At 36.7% G+C, this 17,621-nt stretch overlaps 1 protein-coding gene across 1 annotated transcript in view; it reads left to right on the forward strand.

Moving 5' to 3' along the window:
* Nucleotides 1–17,621, forward strand: part of CCSER1 (coiled-coil serine rich protein 1) — a gene marked incomplete at both ends in the record, with an annotated part of 646,590 nt that overhangs the window by 50,854 nt on the left and 578,115 nt on the right. The window contains one exon of the mRNA XM_080638355.1: nt 6,054–6,147. Within this exon, the coding sequence (XP_080494481.1) occupies nt 6,054–6,147 (94 nt within the window). The remainder of the gene's footprint in view (nt 1–6,053; nt 6,148–17,621) is intronic.

The following is a 17,621-nucleotide window of genomic DNA, read 5'->3' on the forward strand; positions in this document are numbered from 1 at the left end:
TTTTTCCTTGAGTATATCTCCGTTTTCATTCTTATGGTGATTGTATGCTATGTTCCTTTGCTGAATACAATTTTGATGGAGTACTACTATCTTTTGGCAATCTCTAGAAATCATTTCAGACTTGAAATAAGTGTTTAATTCTGATCTTTTCCAGCATCAGATATGCAGTGACCCAGAGTAGGTACAGGTGAATTGGAATATATATGACTTTACAAAAGAATTAAATCATTCTCCCTAGAGTGCTTTGCATGTGCTGTTGCAAAGCATCTCAAATATCTCCCCTCTCCCAATTTCTACAGTGAAAGAAAAAAGGAATCTATAATATTAAATACTAGCACTCTATTATACATGCAGTATTGGGATTTTATAAACCATATTTATTATGTCCCCATTTCAGTGGGGAGGCATGAATGCTAAGTCCTTATATTTTGAAGAAAACAAAGAGAAAAACAAAGATATGAATATCTGTATTCAGAAAATAAGAAGAATAACACAGAGGCAAATGATGAGAAAGAGGACTAGAGGTCACTATGGGGAGAAAGGAAGGCAAACAGAATCCAAAGCATTTTTTTAAAAAGTGAGTGTTTAAAGTTTTCCTCTTGTAGTTCTAAAAATGTCTGAAAATCTGGTGATTGCTTGATCAAAGGATATATTAAAGATTAAAATGTAGTCAATATGTTCAAGTTCATGATAGTAAGGTTATATCAGTGTATGTATAACCCTAATTAACTTTCAGTGACTTCTGTGAATACTGTTGCCAGCCACCTATGTGTCTGATAGAAATGTTTATGAGCTGACCAATTGCAAACAGGTCATTGCTTCAGTCTTGTAGTTTCATTGAGTCGCTTGCTGGACCTCACGTTCTCAAGCGTCTTGAACAATGTCTCAGCAATAGTCAAGGTTTTGTTGCACTATCACTGTACTGTAATGAAATGGAAATCTCAGTCACTTGTGTAAAAGAGTCCTGAAAAACACTGGAAGATGCCAGGTGCCGGTGGCAACCTCTGTGTGGATACACAAAAGCACTGGTAAAAAAAAGTTATCTGTATCCCAAAACAAAATTTGTCAGGACTGAAACTCCCTCAAGATACCAGCGTAGGAAAGGAAACAGAAGCCATTGAATGTCATATTCACTAGGGACTGCATATTAATTAGAATAAAGTTACAAAATAGCATATGCAACTCTCCAAAGATGCTGGTTACAAGAGAGAACCTGTGTCTGCTGCCTTTAGAACTTTGCTGTTACTTTATTATTTCAGTGGTATGACAGCAGGACGCCTAGGATAAAAATGTGTGAAAATGTCAAAAAATGGATCTTTTGATTGATGCCATTGATTTCTGGCTGTTTCAAATGTGCAGATTTGTCACCTAAACCCAATTATTCATGAGTTGCAAATATTCAGTTCTACATGGATTTACCTTGCTTTATTTATATGTATTCTGCAATTGATATGATTTTGCTAAGTCCATTTTGGAATTGAATTGCATTGCTTAACAAAATAATATGCTTTAGTGTATTTATATATTCGTATGTATGTTTTATTGTAATTTTTGGATACCAGACTAGTCAATTTTTAGAGGCATGTACTCCAACTCCATAAGCAGTAATTTCACTAGGCATTTATGTGTGCGAGTTGGTTATTTGTCATAATAATTAAAACCCCACATAGTAAAGGGACTTCATAAAGAAATGTTATGTGTTTTTTGTTTAAGCCTAATAGTAGATTTAAGACCTATTATGTTGGGCATTTTATGTGTTTTTGCTACTAAAGCTGTTTTTATTTATTCCAGCTTTCAAACTTATATTAAGTGATGTAGACTCTGAGCTGGAACAGGTCCGAAAATAGTGAAATACTTGAGTATTCTGGAAAAGGACTTCATGTGTTCATGTATTATTCATTAGATTTCCTTTGAGTGATTATAGGAAGGGAAGCTGGGAAGAGACAAAGATGAAGATAGGGAGGGAGCTAAGCTAGGAAGATTCCCCTTAAGCAAACCTGAGTAAACTTACTATCCAGATACACACTGTCTGGCTGGGAGGAGCTGTATGTCTAATGCAACTCTATCCCTCTAATGTTTCAGCTGTTTCTGAACTATATCTGTTCAAATCCCTGCATATTTTTCAATAATAAAATGTTTCTTGGGTCATATTTATTACGAATGTTTAGGCCTAGTCATGTCTAAATTGAGTACCATTGAGTTCAATGGACTTTTGATTAGGATGCGTGGTGGTTGGATGAAAAATAGCAATTTATACTTCTCTTTGTTGATGAAAGAATTTTAAATATGAAAATCGTTATTGAAAAGTTACTACAGTCTTTCAATTTTCTGCTGCAGCCTTTATCAGTTACCAAAAGCAGCCTGGAACATTGTACAAATTAGTGCTTTTTATTTTGAATTAGTAATGTTAAAATATCACTGTTAAACACTTGTTTAAATGGAAACTTGTTTAAATAATGCTGGTAGTTCAGCACGTCAAAGGTGGGAATAGTTGTAGGTAAATGAGGGCTGCAGCCTGTCTCGACCAGGAAAAACTGAGAGATGTGGGCAAATGATTGACTAAGTGTATTCACATGTTCTCACAAGCTATGATCAACTGGAAGTTAAAAAAGCACCATCATGTTAATTTTGGGTCCATTATAAAGGCAAAACAGTGGTAGAAGTCAAGCAGACACTAGAAGTAGGAAATACATTGTAAGGCTTCAAAGGGGGTTATTACAGAGTCAATAAAGAGGTTTTTGCTGCAGTTTCTGCCTCGCCTAAATGGTTTGCCTCCTGGAACAAATAAAAGATATGCCACCGTAAATAGACAACAAATGTTTTCTTGGAACCTTGATTGAAACATTCGTTTCTTTTACTTTATGTAGCAAAGCCTTGAAACTACTCACTTTGAATGCTTCTTAGAGCTTGAGCTCTCTTTCATTTTCTTTTATTTTTAAATTAGTTGCTTTATTCTTCAAGGAATGCAGCAGCAGTGGTGAGGGGGAAAACGAGGACAAGGTCAAGAGATATTAAACTTACAAGGAAATTACAGTTGCTGCTAATTGTCATAGCAACAAAGGAATACTGGATCTTGGCGAGGAGGCAGAGGGGCAGAGGTCATGGGCGTGCACTCACAGAAGTACCGTGCTGTTCTGTGGCATTAGGCAAGTCATTCTAGGAGCCTTTTTCTCTTATATTTTCTAATTATGTGTTTTCAGAAAAGGTTAGAACAGAGTTTTGGGCTTTTTTTTTTTTTCATTTAGGATAGCCCAGGGAACCTAAGTAACACTCTACTTTGGTGTGCTTTTGTGCTTTTTTGTGCACTCCTGAGTTGATTTCTGTGTTGTATCTGTGGAAGGACCTCACTGGCAGAGGTGGTGCGATTAAAGCGGGAAAGCAGCTGGACTGACATAGCTGACACCGACAGGTAGTGCAGCTTCCTCTGCCAAGCCTTATTCTTGTCAGGATGGACAGTAGCTGCTCTAATTTGTTTGTTGCCAGTTCTATGATTGATCCTTTATAAAAAACAAGTGAACTCAGGAAAAGAGAGACTTTCCCTGGTGAGGTACTTCCAAGAATAGACCTGGGGGAGTTTTATTTTATCAATTCAGCTTGCCTACTGTTGTTGGTGCAGGCAAAGAGGCTGTAGGAAAGGAAAGGGAAGGGGTTCATAAGTGTGTTGGAAAGGCAGCTGGGAACCCTCAGCTCAGATGAACAAGCAGAGATATTGCTGTGAGGAGTAGGTTGCACATCAACCTTGCAGGACAGAGGATAGATGAAGCACAGTTTGACTCCAATCTGAAAGTTACTGGAAGTGAAGACCTTCCTGAAAGGCAATAATGAGAGGAGGTTCGTATATAAACATTTTCCTCTTGATCCATCGAATCTGGGGAAGTTTCCCCAAAACTTAGAAAACTGCGGTTCTGTTTGTGTTTTGTTTGTTTTTTTTTTTCCAAATAAAATAGAATTTGTTTTTTTGACAAAGGCTGTGAATTACTACATTTTCACAAGCAAATGCCCAAGATTTCAGACTATGCGTAAATTACTGCACAGGATGTAGGAGATGCTCAATTAGCATGAAATCACACTCCTTACTATTGGTATGGCTCATCGAAGGATGCTTAGCATTAATATCAGTGTAGGTTCGGTTGATCAGCTGTAATACAGATGATAATTTTAAGGTAAAGAACAAACCTTTGTACTTAAAACATATTAAACGTTTTACCTTTTGCCTCTACTGGCTTGAAAATTTTTTAGCTGTTGCTTTAAATTTTCAGAGATTCTTCTTCTGGACTTTGTCACCAAACTGCTTTTCTTACATTAATAAAACAATATACAATCAAGGTACGTTTCCATTCTCTGAGATACCGTTTGATCATTCTCAAGTGCGTAATACTGTCTAAATTTAAAAAGGGAGCAAAAATCCCCAGAGTCTTCTTTTGTTTTGTTTTGTTTTGTTTCCTTATGTTCATCTGCTCTTAACTTTCCATAATCATTGATTTTCCTTCCAAAACACAGCTGGTAATAACACTTGGACTGAAGATACTTCAGTCATGTCAGGCAGTGCTTTTGGAATTTGTGAAAAAGAACAGAAAACAAATCTTAGAAGTGTCTTGCTGTTACTATTTTGAAAGATATTTAGTACTAAAGGACATGAAATGAGGTTTTTGATCTCCAGTGCTTCTTCACTAGCTCCAACAGTGATTCAAAAGTGACTTAAGTTTCAGGTTATCTGTAACATTGAACAATGTGTGTTCTTCCACTTCAGTTTTATACAGAACACTCTTTTTCTTTAAATTTTTTTTAGTAAACCAGTTTTATTTTGGGTTTGTTCAACATTAACACAGATCTGGAATAGGAAAGTTTGTGTCTACATAAGTATCAAGTACAGTAACCTGATATAATGCACCTGCATATTGAGATATATATTTTTGTGGTTTATTTTTATGCTTTTGTACTAAGTAATAATATATAATTTGATTATTGAAAGTCTACATTTTGTCAGCATGAGTGAAGGAAACAATCACTATGAAGAAGGCTTGTCAGCAGCTCTTTGAGTTAAGATAGAGGGAATAAGAGGTGTGTGCTTGATGTCACTGTAATGTTCATGTGATATATATTTTCCTTCCGTAAACTACTGCTCGCTACTTATGTGCAGGTCTCAGTACTTGACAGTTGTCACTTTCTGTGCTTGACATCTATACATTACAGCATTAATAGCGGGTTCTGTGTCTCAGCAGAGGTTTTCTCATGCTAATGGTAGGTCAGGGAAAGAATACAAGAAAACATCCTGATGTTGCCTGTGTTGTTTGTGAAAGAGTGAAAAACAGACTTGAAGAAATAATTACTCAAAAGAGTTGAATAAGCCTAAGTAGTGAGTGTGAATAACAATTACGGCGAGAAAATACTTCAAAGAATTACAGTTACATAAAATACAGTTGTAATTGAAGTCAGGAAGGGCTTTTACAAGTTTAATGTGTCCTACTGTTATATTTCTCTGCTTTTGGTACAGCAGATTGCTATACAGAGGTGTTACAGGCATATTGATGCTTTGGGATGATCACCTAGCCTCTTTTGCACTGAATTCCTAAATGTGTGTCCCTTTAACCCTTGGATAAATATAACAGTAAATCTCTCTTCAGAATATATTGGTAAGGGCAGGCAGAGCTTAGAATTCAAAAATTTAGTACTGATGCTTCTGTGTTGTGTTAAAAAAAAAAATAGTGGTTCATGAGAAGTTAGGATTAAATTTTGAAATACACAAGCCAATCATTGAACAGTACAAAAAAAAAAAAAAATCTGATGGTATTACCTGTACTTCTGTGGTGTTTTTTATTTTTTTATTAAATCTTTAATATCTTGTAAAACCAGAGAATGGTGACTAATGCATTTATGCATTGTACGTGGGCAGTTGTTTCATACAATTTCTCACCAGTCCAGTGTCAGTAAAAGAATTTTCTCTAGCTCCTGCTTAAACGTATTTCCCATATCTGATTGCTCATGATTTTGTGCAGAACAGTTTCGTTAACACATCTGTCTAAATGCCCTTTTTTATTTTTAATCTATATTAGGATGTTTTGAATAACTTGGGTTCCTGTGAGTTGGATGAAGATGACCTCATGCTTGACTTGGAGTTCCTAGAAGAACAACATCACCATCATTCTGGTAAGTCAGATAAATACTGAATATCTTCAGTGAGGTATAGTTATTCTTGAAATACAAAGCGTATTCAGTACAATTACTTGGAAATAAAAAATTGTTTTATTGGAAGGGGAAGAGCAGTACGCATTTTGTAGTGTTATTTCCAAATGCATTTGCCATTTAACAGAACAATGCACTTTACACTGCGTTTGAACTTTGTATGGTCAGTTACGAAATTGAAGTGATTTGTACAGCTTTAGAGTTCCTGCACCCATATGGTTTTCTAGATACTTAAAATGACTGCTGCCTACCCCATGTGGTTACTGAAAATAGGTGATCCTGTTTTGTGTGTGCCAGAATAGCATGTTTCCAAAGAAGAAGGTTTGATTTGAGACAAGAATGTTACTTGATCCTTTCTCTCATAGTTGGTTAAGGTGCTGTTGCAGTGCTGTGATGAATAGCAATAGCTAAGGTCAACTCGCAGTGTGTTCAGGATGATTTTATAATAGGATTACACAAGGTCTTGGTAAGTCTGGCAGCTGCAATGGGGAATCCTGCATTTCCTTTGGCTGTGACATGGGATGGTGTACGGCCTAGTTTGTGAACATAAAACCTCCTGCTAACTGTAGGGTTTAGAGAGGCTTAAAATATATCTGAGATTTGTACTTGATCATAGGTAGAGCTTTGAGTTTGTACTCTGTTGCGATACTCTGCTATGGCAGTGACATGCTTTTAGGCAGGAGTAATTCTCACCCTCTTTTTTACCTGCTGTTTTCTGACCCTTCTTTCTTCATCCACCATACAGGTACCTGCTATAGGTACCCACTATAGTAGGTATATGTAGTGCACATTCGTACAGGCTTGTGTGGAAGTGGGGTTTGTGAGACGTGTCTGTCATCTTCTGTTCTGGTTCTTACTTTGATGCAAATTTAGCAGTGGTTGCAGATAAAATGCTTGAATTATGCTCATGTTTCAACTGTTCTGTATATGATCATTCTGTTAATATATCTGAATTATCTTTATAATAATTTTATTTGACCATTGTATTGTGCTTTTTAAACCTGTTTGCATATCTACTTATAGGATAAAATATCTGTTCTATTTTATTTGGTAGAAAGCAAAGTAGTCAGAGAGTATAGAGTGTTGTAGCAGCAATACGCGTGTGATTATAGTTCACTAAATTACTTGGAGCTAGTCTACAACAAACTACCTGCACAGCAAAGGCCCTTTCTAAACAGTACTGAATAATGCTATTAACTGGTTACAGAAAGTAAACTGTGAAGAAATGTGGGTCAAAAAGCTTCAGAAACAAACTATATGTTTTATGAGGAATCATAGTTTTTAGATTTGTTCATTCCTTGGACCTGTTGGAAACAAATTAACTGGCAGAACCATTCTCCATAAATAAACTTCCCAACATGTTGCACTTGGCCTCACTTGTGTTTTCCTCCTTTCTCATATTTCTAAAGTGCTTAATTAAAAGTGATGGAAAAGGTATGTCCAGTATATTATAAAGATACGTAGCAGCTTCTGGAACAGCTTGGATTGTAATGCCTAAATGACATTATACTTGATATAATGTAATGCCTAAATGACATTATACTTGATAGAAAATTAATTAAGATGGAGATGTGATACGACACATAATCTTTATACTCTTGGCTCATTATCCAGAACAAATGAGATGCTTTTAAAACAGAAGTATATACATTGTCTTTTAAAGAATAGTAATCATTTCTATTCTGAGCAGTAATGTAAGGACATGCATTGCAGTATACATGTTGTCTTTGAACATGGGTGTTTAGCTTATTAATATTTGCTCTTGGATACATTTATTTGGTGGTGGGTCTAGCTGCAAAAAAAAAAAAAAAGGATTTTCCTAGTTGTCACTGTTGTTTTTGAGTCATTCATTTGGAAGAAGGAGTTGGAAGGACAGAACCACAGTATAAATTGGCACAGTTTCCCCACACAAAGCTGATATCTTTGTACTGGGTTAGGATCTGGCACAAAATGGTTAGATATGGCTGGTTGTAATTCATCATGTTTATTCATGTTAAGATACTGAGATAAGCTTAATTTTCAGTCTTTTGGCGTTTGCCTATCACTGAAGTACATAAAACCCTAGAGTTAGATACTGACATCTAAATGTTTTTGACAAATTGCTTTTCTGATTGCTATATTAAGCTGTGGCCTGCTTCCAGGATTTAAGACTTTTCAACAAAAATTCTTTCTAGTAATTCTGAATTAACCCATTCTCTGTTTTCACTTCTGGGCTTGTTCGTTTTCTCTAATAGACCTCTCCATTTGTACATTAATAGAATTCTTCTAAGCTTCCTCAATTGCATTATCAAATATTATTGATGTGATTTTTATAAGAATGGGAACACGGAAATGATCAAGTGATCATGTCCAAGATATACAACCAGTTTAATGCAGAGGTTCAATCTTTTGTAAACTCACCAGATAGGAAGTGATCATATTTCTGGGTATGCATATATAAGCTATTGCAGATAACTGAGAAGCAATATGTGTTTTTTAAAAGATCTGTAATCTTGGTCCCTTCATAAAAAAGAAAAAAACGGAATACTCACTGAGGATGAGCCAGTACTATTATGGTGGAATTTATATTCTAATTGAATTTGAATGAAATTAAGGGGCTATTTAATTCTTTCAGTTGTGACCAGCTTGAAGAGTAGATGCTTTTCTGTAGCATTTACTAGTGGCCAGTTTGTTGGACTCTTGTAAAGGCCTCTTTAAGACAATGTGCTTGATAGTTTATCTATGGCTTGCTTCACCAAAAATCATTAAAGACAATCCCAGACATACAGACTTGTGAGCCTCCTCTTCCCTGTTGGTACATGCTGTCCATCATATATAGGATTCAGCTTGGTGTTTTGTCAACTTTACATATTTAAGCAGTTTTGTGGGAATATTTGTTTACGCACCTAAAAAGTTCCTTATGTTTTCCTAATACTTGAAAGGGATCTGTGTAGCTGACATTGACACGTGTATTGTACTGAAGTCAACTGGGAGCTAATGCATGTGCTTCTAGATCTGTTGTGGAAATGGAAGTCTTTATAAGTATAAAAATATAACACAAAATGCTGCTTTTTGCATGGTAACCTTAAAATCATTCTCTTATGGAAGTCAAAGTTATCAACAGCCCTATGACTATTTGTAGCCTAATAAAAATCCTGTTGATATTTTGCAAACTGATGCTGATTAATATTAATACTGATATATATATGATACTCAATATATATGATTATATATAATACCAATTATAGCATTTATTTGGTTAAGGCCATCAGTCGTAGAACCATGTTACAGTTCACTTGTGCTCCACTTTGCCCCTTATAAGGAATTCTGTGGGTGATTGCTGCAGGGGAAAATGTTCCAAGAGAAGCTTCATTCGGTATTTTAACAAATAAGTTGAAATATGAAGAGTTGTAAAGGGAAAATAATTCAGGTCTTTCTCTGGTTGTTATGGAGGGATAATTAGCGAATGGGGCAAGTTCATACTCTTCAAGAGCCTATGAAAATCTGTAAGAAGTCAAATTACAAGATGTGATATTAGCCTTCATATTCTTTGACTTGAATATCACAAACTATTTCTTGGTCACAGGGCTGTATGCAGCAAGCTGTATCACTGAAACAGCAATTCTGAAGTGTAGTTCCACAGTCAATAAATACAGTTGATGGGTTGGTTAATGGTGAATTGAGAAAGTCTATTAACTGCCATTAGGAGCTCCAGATTTTTAGAGACTTGTTAGTTATGGCCTGATTTACAATAGCTTCTGCTTCTAGCTACTGTGGTTAAAAAGTACAGTATTTACTAGGCTGAGCGTATATCTTTTTGACTTTCTACTGAAGTTGACAATAATAATTTAACAAAATAATTGTATTGATTTACCATAATTTTAGTGACCATTTATGAACGGAAAATAAGATACTGTTGGAAGGATTTCTGGGATAAGTGGCTGCTAAGGAGCAAGTTTTAAAGGAGGAGCTAGGAGCCAATTGTCAGGCAAGGAGACTTTCTTCCAGAAAGTGGAATGCCGTATAAATTAAAATACAGAGTTAGAAAGGAGAAAGAGACAAAGATCTGTTACCTCTTTCATTATTTATGATTTTTTTTTTAATTTATTATTCCAACCCATTTTTTACTCCTGTTTTTGTTCTGTCCTCTCAGCTTTGCCCTAATGAGCTCTTTGACCTCCAGCAGCATCCTCATGAAATGTGTCCCTGCAAAAGGGCACTGTGAACCTTGATAAGTACTAGAAAATTAAAAAATATCCCTAACCTTTTCTATAACCACACAATTGAAGATAAGGAGATACCTGCAAACCTCATGTAGGTGCCTCTAATTTGAATGTAGACTTCTGTGCTCTGCAAGTCTTAGCACAGCTTTAGAAGTCTGCAACTCCCTCGTTTCTGATCTCTCCATAGGTGAGTTTACTGCATTAATCTACTACTTTTGTTTCTGTTTTAAAGCTACTGCCGAGATAAAGAATGCAAGACAAACATTTTATTTTCCCACCTAACACAATTGTTTTAAAATTTAATACAATAATATTTATGTAGTACTCAGTGAATGTAGAGCACTACTGCATACAAATGCAAAGCATTAATCAACTTGATTCACTGAAGTTTTTGCATACTGTTCTTGATCTGGAATGTTTAAAACTAAGCATAATATGACATACATGATGAGCCTTGAGCGTGCCTTTTTATTTCTCTAAGTAAATTAGACTTTTAAAATATGCTACAGTGTTGATTTCCTATTGCAGAATAATGAAGTTAATGGTTTCTGTAGCAGCAAACCGTTGCTGGTTTATAGAAAGTGACAGCATTAATTTGATCTCATTCAGTTTCTTTTTCCCAGGTGAAACATGACTGATTCAGAGTATTGATTATGTATAAGGAAGAGCTATATATTCAGTGATATGATCAGTGGGGAATTTATTCAAGTAAAGCTCATTCATGTGGGTGAGTTGTGCACTTGTGTTGTGCCATAGCCTGTTGAAAAACTACTTAATTTTGTAAGGTTAGTGTTGTTATTAAATGACGACTGCAGTAAATAGTAGCCTTTTCTTAAAGTTCGCAAGGCCATAGATATCCAAGGTATTTTTTAAATTTCTTAACTATTTGCCATAGGTGTCATAAAACTGGTGCCCCTGTATCTTTCTACAAAGATGTATGTGTGTAGCTGGGATCTGTTGCAGGTGGTCCAGCTGAATTCAGGGGTCTGCTCCAGGTACCGCATATTAAGCACACGCATGTGTCATCTTCACATCAGACTCCCCACTACGTAGTGACTATTCATGAGTGCGATACTGATTATTTGGGCACCCTGACTGGCCTGCTGCATTCATTGTGTGGTTGCTTGGATGCTTGCTGAATAGTTTTGAATAATGTAGCTGGCTATAATTTTTAGAAGAGATTTGTCTTTGGATGGAGCTTAAGCCGTTTTGGATTTAATGCCTCAGCCTCATCTGTAAAGCAGTGATCTAACATATTTCAGAAATCATTTGTCTTATTTGTTTATTTAGGAAAAATGAAGTAAAAGTGGAAATGTGAAAGGGCATTTTAGCATCCATCTAATTATTGTTCAACTCCTGAAAAAAACACTTTCAGAGATAGGGTTTTGTTCAAACCAAAGACCATCTCTGTTAGAAGCTTCTCAAGTGTCTGCTTAATTCTATATGTGGTAATACATGTTTTGGTACTTGCTTGAGGCTTAAGAATGTAAAAGAGTATATGTGACTTGAGAAAATGACATGGTGGGAGTAGCTTTTATGTACTGTATATATTTTCTTCTGTCACTGGATGTTCAAGAAGAAGGGCCTTTTCTTGGTGTAGCTTTTGTTAATATAATTGAAAGGAATGAGCATATGAAGTTCTGATGTAGTAGTATCACTCTTACAATGTAATGCTTGCTTGTATATACCTAATAAAAAATAGAAAAGTAGTTGTTCAACAGATGCTCTTTATGTTGAAACTGTAATGCTCTGGTGTGGTGTCAGCTTAGAACTGTCAGCAATGAGCAGGGAGAGGCACGTTTCAGTGAGGTGGTTGGAAACTGTGGGCTCCAGTCTTTGTCATGTGTTTGTATTAGGTCATTTTTAATTTAGTGCACATTAGTAAGACCCGAAACGTGTGTTGGCCTAGAGTACACTCTGACCACACGAATGTTTGGATTTCTTAATTCAAAAAAATGTATTATTGATTTGACAGATTACTGAATGGGTTTTGCAAACTTCAAAGAGCAAGATAGAAACCTCTTTTTTTTTTTTTTTTTTTTTTTTTTTTTTTTGAGGTGGATGCACAACTTATGCTTATTTAAATGTCAAATTAGTTATCAGATTATGATTTTTTAGTAGCATAATTACGTTAGATACTGGCAGCTTTGCCAGTAAAAAGGCAGTATACTTGTTTTTTAGGAACTAAAAGTCGGGAGTTTTTATTGTATTTCTTTTAAAGCAAGATAGCCTGCAGATCAATTGCATCAGTAGCCAGTCAAACTAAAGTGTTGGTGTAATGACCCAGTGATATTAATTAGGTAGTTGCTGAGTTGTTTTGAATGTGATGAGCAAGCTGTGTGAAAATTCTGTGGTGGGTTTGGAGTTCCTCCTGTGCCTATTAATTAAATGCACTAATTATTTTTATTAATTTTTTAATGGAGGGTAGGACTGCTGAGCAGAACCCCTTTGGTGTTTTGGGTGGGTTTTTTTGATCAGGAGTGGGAGAAATACAAACGCTATAAAAGAAATGTACAGAAAAATTCAGTGCTGATATTGGGTTATTAACACAGGTAGTTACAAACTGTAAAACAGAAATAAATTTGCTTGCTTATGAAATGTGAAAGATCGTTTAAATGCATTAAGAGAATAGATAAAACATGTTTTATTTATATATTATACTACTCTGGCAGCAAAACACCGAAAGCCAGCTCCTCACTTAGGGTGGATCAGCTGGCATTCATTGAAACTGAAAGCGAGTTAGCGTGCCTGAAGCAGGGGCCTTGCAGGGTGCCTTTGGCTCATGGATCAGCCCTCAGCCAGCCAAAAGGTGGCTCTTGTTGGAAGCCTGGAGTCAACATCAAGCTCTATGGAGGACAGTGTGGGCAGCAAGCTCTGGCACTAGCCCTGCTGTTGTTTGGGTGGATGGTATCTCATTTTGTAAGACAGTGGCACTGGCTGGCACAGAAGCTCGAAAGGGGCAAATACCAATTGCTGGATGCTTTTCCTGAGATTTCTGGCAAAGCAGACCTGCTCCCAAGCAGACATTGTCTCTGAGAGTCTGCCAAAGTGCCCATGTAGTCCATTCATGTTTGTCAGTGCAAGGAAAGCAGACTTTTCAGTGTTTTTAATTTGCCTTTAAATAGAGAATAGGAAAAAACCCCAAACTATCCTAACTATACTTTTGTCAGACAACTGTTTAGAAACAGCAATAAGAGACTTAAGTAATTTGAATGTATTGCTTTACTCATGAATGTATCTTTGGCAACAAATTATGTTTCTGTGTTTAGAAACAAGGACACATTTTGATTTTTAATTGGAACTGGGCACCCAACTCCTTGAGTTCTCTTGAAAGCTTCAGCGTTCCCAAATGTCACCTTTAGAGGTGTGCATGTTACAGAACAGGTTAAATGAGCGCAGCAACCCTTTGGTTTTCTGCTTGATATGTGTGATAATATTTCAGCTTGTATTTACACATTTTGAAGAAAATAGACATTGTGACGTTAAAGTAACAAGGAGATCTGTGTCTCTGCTGAAAAGGAGGTTCACAGGTTATTTAGCTCAGTAGCATCTTGTATTGTCACTACAGATTTTGGACAATAAGATAATGAATGCACGATGAGCACTACTAATACTGAACATAACAGAAACTGGTGTGTGACTTAGCTACATTACTTATACCACTATATAATAACCTGATAACAGTGTGGCCAGCCTCATTTCACATGTACATCCATTTTCCAGTATGGCTTTGAAGTACGGAGTGGAGAGTCACATGCACTAATTTCTCCATAACTAAAAAAGCTAGAAACAGGGATTTTTGTATTTTCAGGACAACCTATGCTACTAGGCTACACATTTTCCCTGAAGCATTGTTTAATAAATCTTACACAGTAATGAAGTAACTTCAGGTCTCTAGGGAAACGAAATAAAACTTGCAATAATCTTAACTGTTCTAACCATGATCTACAGCTTCTGAAAGAGCGCTGGCCACGAAGGAAAGGAAAGGGATTTTTCCAGGCTCTGCAGTGGAAGAATAGGTAGCATTATCAAATGTGAAAAGCGTATTTGTTATTCAGAAATTGCATGCTTGTGGCTAGGTGTGTTATTAGGAGTCTTGAAGCTTAAGTTACTGAAAATAAGGAGAAGAAATAATGACTAGGAAAGTTGTTACTATTAAATTAGAATGAAACTAAACAGAAGTTCTGGGCTAATATAGGTTAGTCCTCCAGCATCTTGGAGCAACCTGGTCCATATTCTGAAAAAGAAATACTGAGTTGAGAGTCCTGTTTTTGTTCTCTTATTTATACAAATGAATGGTGTAATCTTATTCGAGTTTTAACTGAAGAAAACCCCACAATGCAGAGCTGCCGCCAATTTAGCTTAAAACTCTTTTACTGTATTTTACCTGAAAAGTTGAGTTGCAAACCACCCTAGCTGATAAGCTGTAAGAGGCATGTAAGGCTAGCTTCTAGCTGTGCTTCTCTCAGAATATATTTAAAGCATGTCTTAGATACTACAGATAATTGGCCTGTGCCATGTGTTCTCAGTGAATAGAGGAAAAATACTCAGTTTCCTGAGCAAATTAGTATTTTTAGCTTTTTTTGGTATGAAGAGGGGTAAAGGACTGATAATGTTCAAATGGTCAGTATGTTGGGTTCCTTTCTTGGCTGATACAAATTTTATTAATGGTATGTACTTGTAAGTCCTATTCAGTTAAATGAAGCAGTTAGAAGATCAGTATCACAGGACATCACATCATAATTTAGATGCCAAGAGGATTTTCCTTCATAAATAGACAAAAAGGGCAAAAGAGCACAGTCCTCAGTTTCAAGGTCATAAAAGAATACTGTGAGTGAGATGCATTTGTATGGAGCAATTAGAGTCAGAGTCTGTATCTCCATTTCCTGTTCTTTCATAATTATAGTGTGACATTTAGTTACAAATCCTCATTCATATTGGTATGCTCCGCCATCATTTACTGAAAGCACCAGGACAGTAATTAAATTAGGCATACTGTCTTTCTACATTCGTTTGATTTTATACATACATTCAGATGAAACATCTTTAATATCTGCAGGCAGAAAAGAAATGCAATAATAAACATTATGACAAATCAAAGCATGCCATCATATTTAAAGCAATTCTGCATTTTCAGATGGCAAAGTTGAAGTAGAGTGCCAAATGCTGCTTTTCTGTCCTGCTTTGTGAGTTTACAAAGACCTGGACAGGATGTCTTGCCAAAATGGAAATGTGATAAGAACTTGAGAGGAGCATGCTGTTTCTTCTCAGTTTTCTGTGAGTACAACCAAGAGATTTAGGGACTAAGAGGAACAATTATGAGCTCACAATTACTCTATGTAACAGCTGTAACTCAGTTTATATAAAAGTGATTCCATCTTCCATATAACTTCTGCAATGGTCCTTATTCAAGATCAAACAAACTATGTGTGTCTAGAAAGTTTAAGTAATGACTTTTGATATTTTGAAGTATTTATCTCTGGGATCCTTGTAGGTCCACTCTTAGACAAAGAAAGAAAGGGTAGTCTGATAGTTAAAGGTATAGAGTCTAGGTCTTCTGGGTTTAGTTGGGCTCTTTGATGCATATTTCTGGTATTACTGTAAGTTAGTCACTTTGTTGTAGTATGTAGAAAGGGGTACTCCTGTAGTCACAGGGACTTGGCATTAAAGTTTGAGAGAACTCAGGATGTTGGGATGGAGCTGTATTAATGACTAGAGTTACTACAGTCTTTAGAGGCAAATCATGCTATATTTTGTGCTACTTCATGTGTCATTCCAGGAAGTCGAGCTGACACTGCCACTGCTGTTGCTAGTGTGTCCGGTAACTACGATTACTCCTTCTGTTATTTTTCTTTTCTGCTGAAAAAATGCCAAAGCAAACCTCAAGTTCCTTCATAATAGGAAGAAAAAATATTGCAAAGGCCTATCATGCTAATCAACTGAAGCATGGGCTCAAATAAATTAATTCTTAACTCTTACCACAATTGTACCTACTGGTCGTTATTACTCAAAGTTTGGGTCATACCTGTTGTAGTGTTTGAAAATATTAGTTGACTTTATTGTTGTACCTGAGTTTCTTGTGATGAGAGAGCTTGTTGTCCCTTCTTTTGTCCCGATGAGGATTCTGTCAAATATGTAATATTGTTTGGATCTTACCAGTTTTTATTTCTGTTTTTGCCTCCAGCTTCCCTTGAGGGGGACGGAATTCACACACACACACACACACACGCACACACACACAAGATATGCAGGTAAGCAAGCCCTGAGAGTTGATGCAGCTTAGTTTCAGCTTTAGGAGGGAGGTCAATAGGTAGAAAGCATTTCAGAAGTAGGTCAGGGTGACATAGGCTTCTTGAGAATGTTTTGGCGTCTCAGAGACTCCCAGAAGTTTGTGCTTTTCGATTGTATAGCTTAGCTAGTTTTCTGTAATACGTTATAAAGAGAGAAATCGTACACCTTTGTCAAAGGAACAATTTGAAATAAACACTGACAGATGACCGTGAAGAAATTTTCTGGTTTTGCCTTTTGTACTTAGGCTTACTTTGAGATTGTCCAATCTGACCCAAAGTGAAGAATGCCTGGCCATCATCATCTCACACACTTGATTTCAAATTCAAAGTTCTTCCATGAAATCGTTTCTGTAGGGGACAGCTTTAAAATGAAAGTTTATCAAAGCACAAAGTGGTTAGAGGGGCTGGGATGTGGGCAGGTTGCCGGGCAGCCAGAGGTGCTGTGCTGGTGCTTGAAGGATCCACAAATGTGTGTGTGAATCCAGAGTGGAGAAGTGTGTGCTTGCACTAGTGACGTTAAGTCTTCAGCAGCCCAAGAGGAGGAAAAGACCTAGCTGGCTGTGTTTGTATTTTATATTGGTCTCCTGTACACAGGGGCTGTTGCAGGCAGTGCCTTGTCTGTGCAGTCTGTGTGTCCAGCCATGTCAGTGTCCTGGGTATGTCTGTGTATCTCTGATATATAAACTCATTTTCTCTACTGGTTGAAGCTGCAAATGTGCAAGTGGCAGCAGCGTCATTCAGGCTGGAGCACAGACATCCCAACTGAGCCCCTGCAGTTTGGAAGGAGAGATCTCCCCAGCCCTGGAGCCCCTGGAGGCAGCAGGCCCGTGCAGCATCCTTCTGCCCAGGGTCCTATGTGTACCTGCTGAAAGTAGCATGTACATAAATGTATGTACCTAGTAGTAGTATGTATGTAAATGTAAAACATACCTGATAAACCAAAAGC

The sequence above is a fragment of the Psittacula echo genome, assembly GCF_963264785.1.
Source record: "Psittacula echo genome assembly, chromosome: 1".
Lineage (NCBI taxonomy): Eukaryota > Metazoa > Chordata > Aves > Psittaciformes > Psittacidae > Psittacula > Psittacula echo.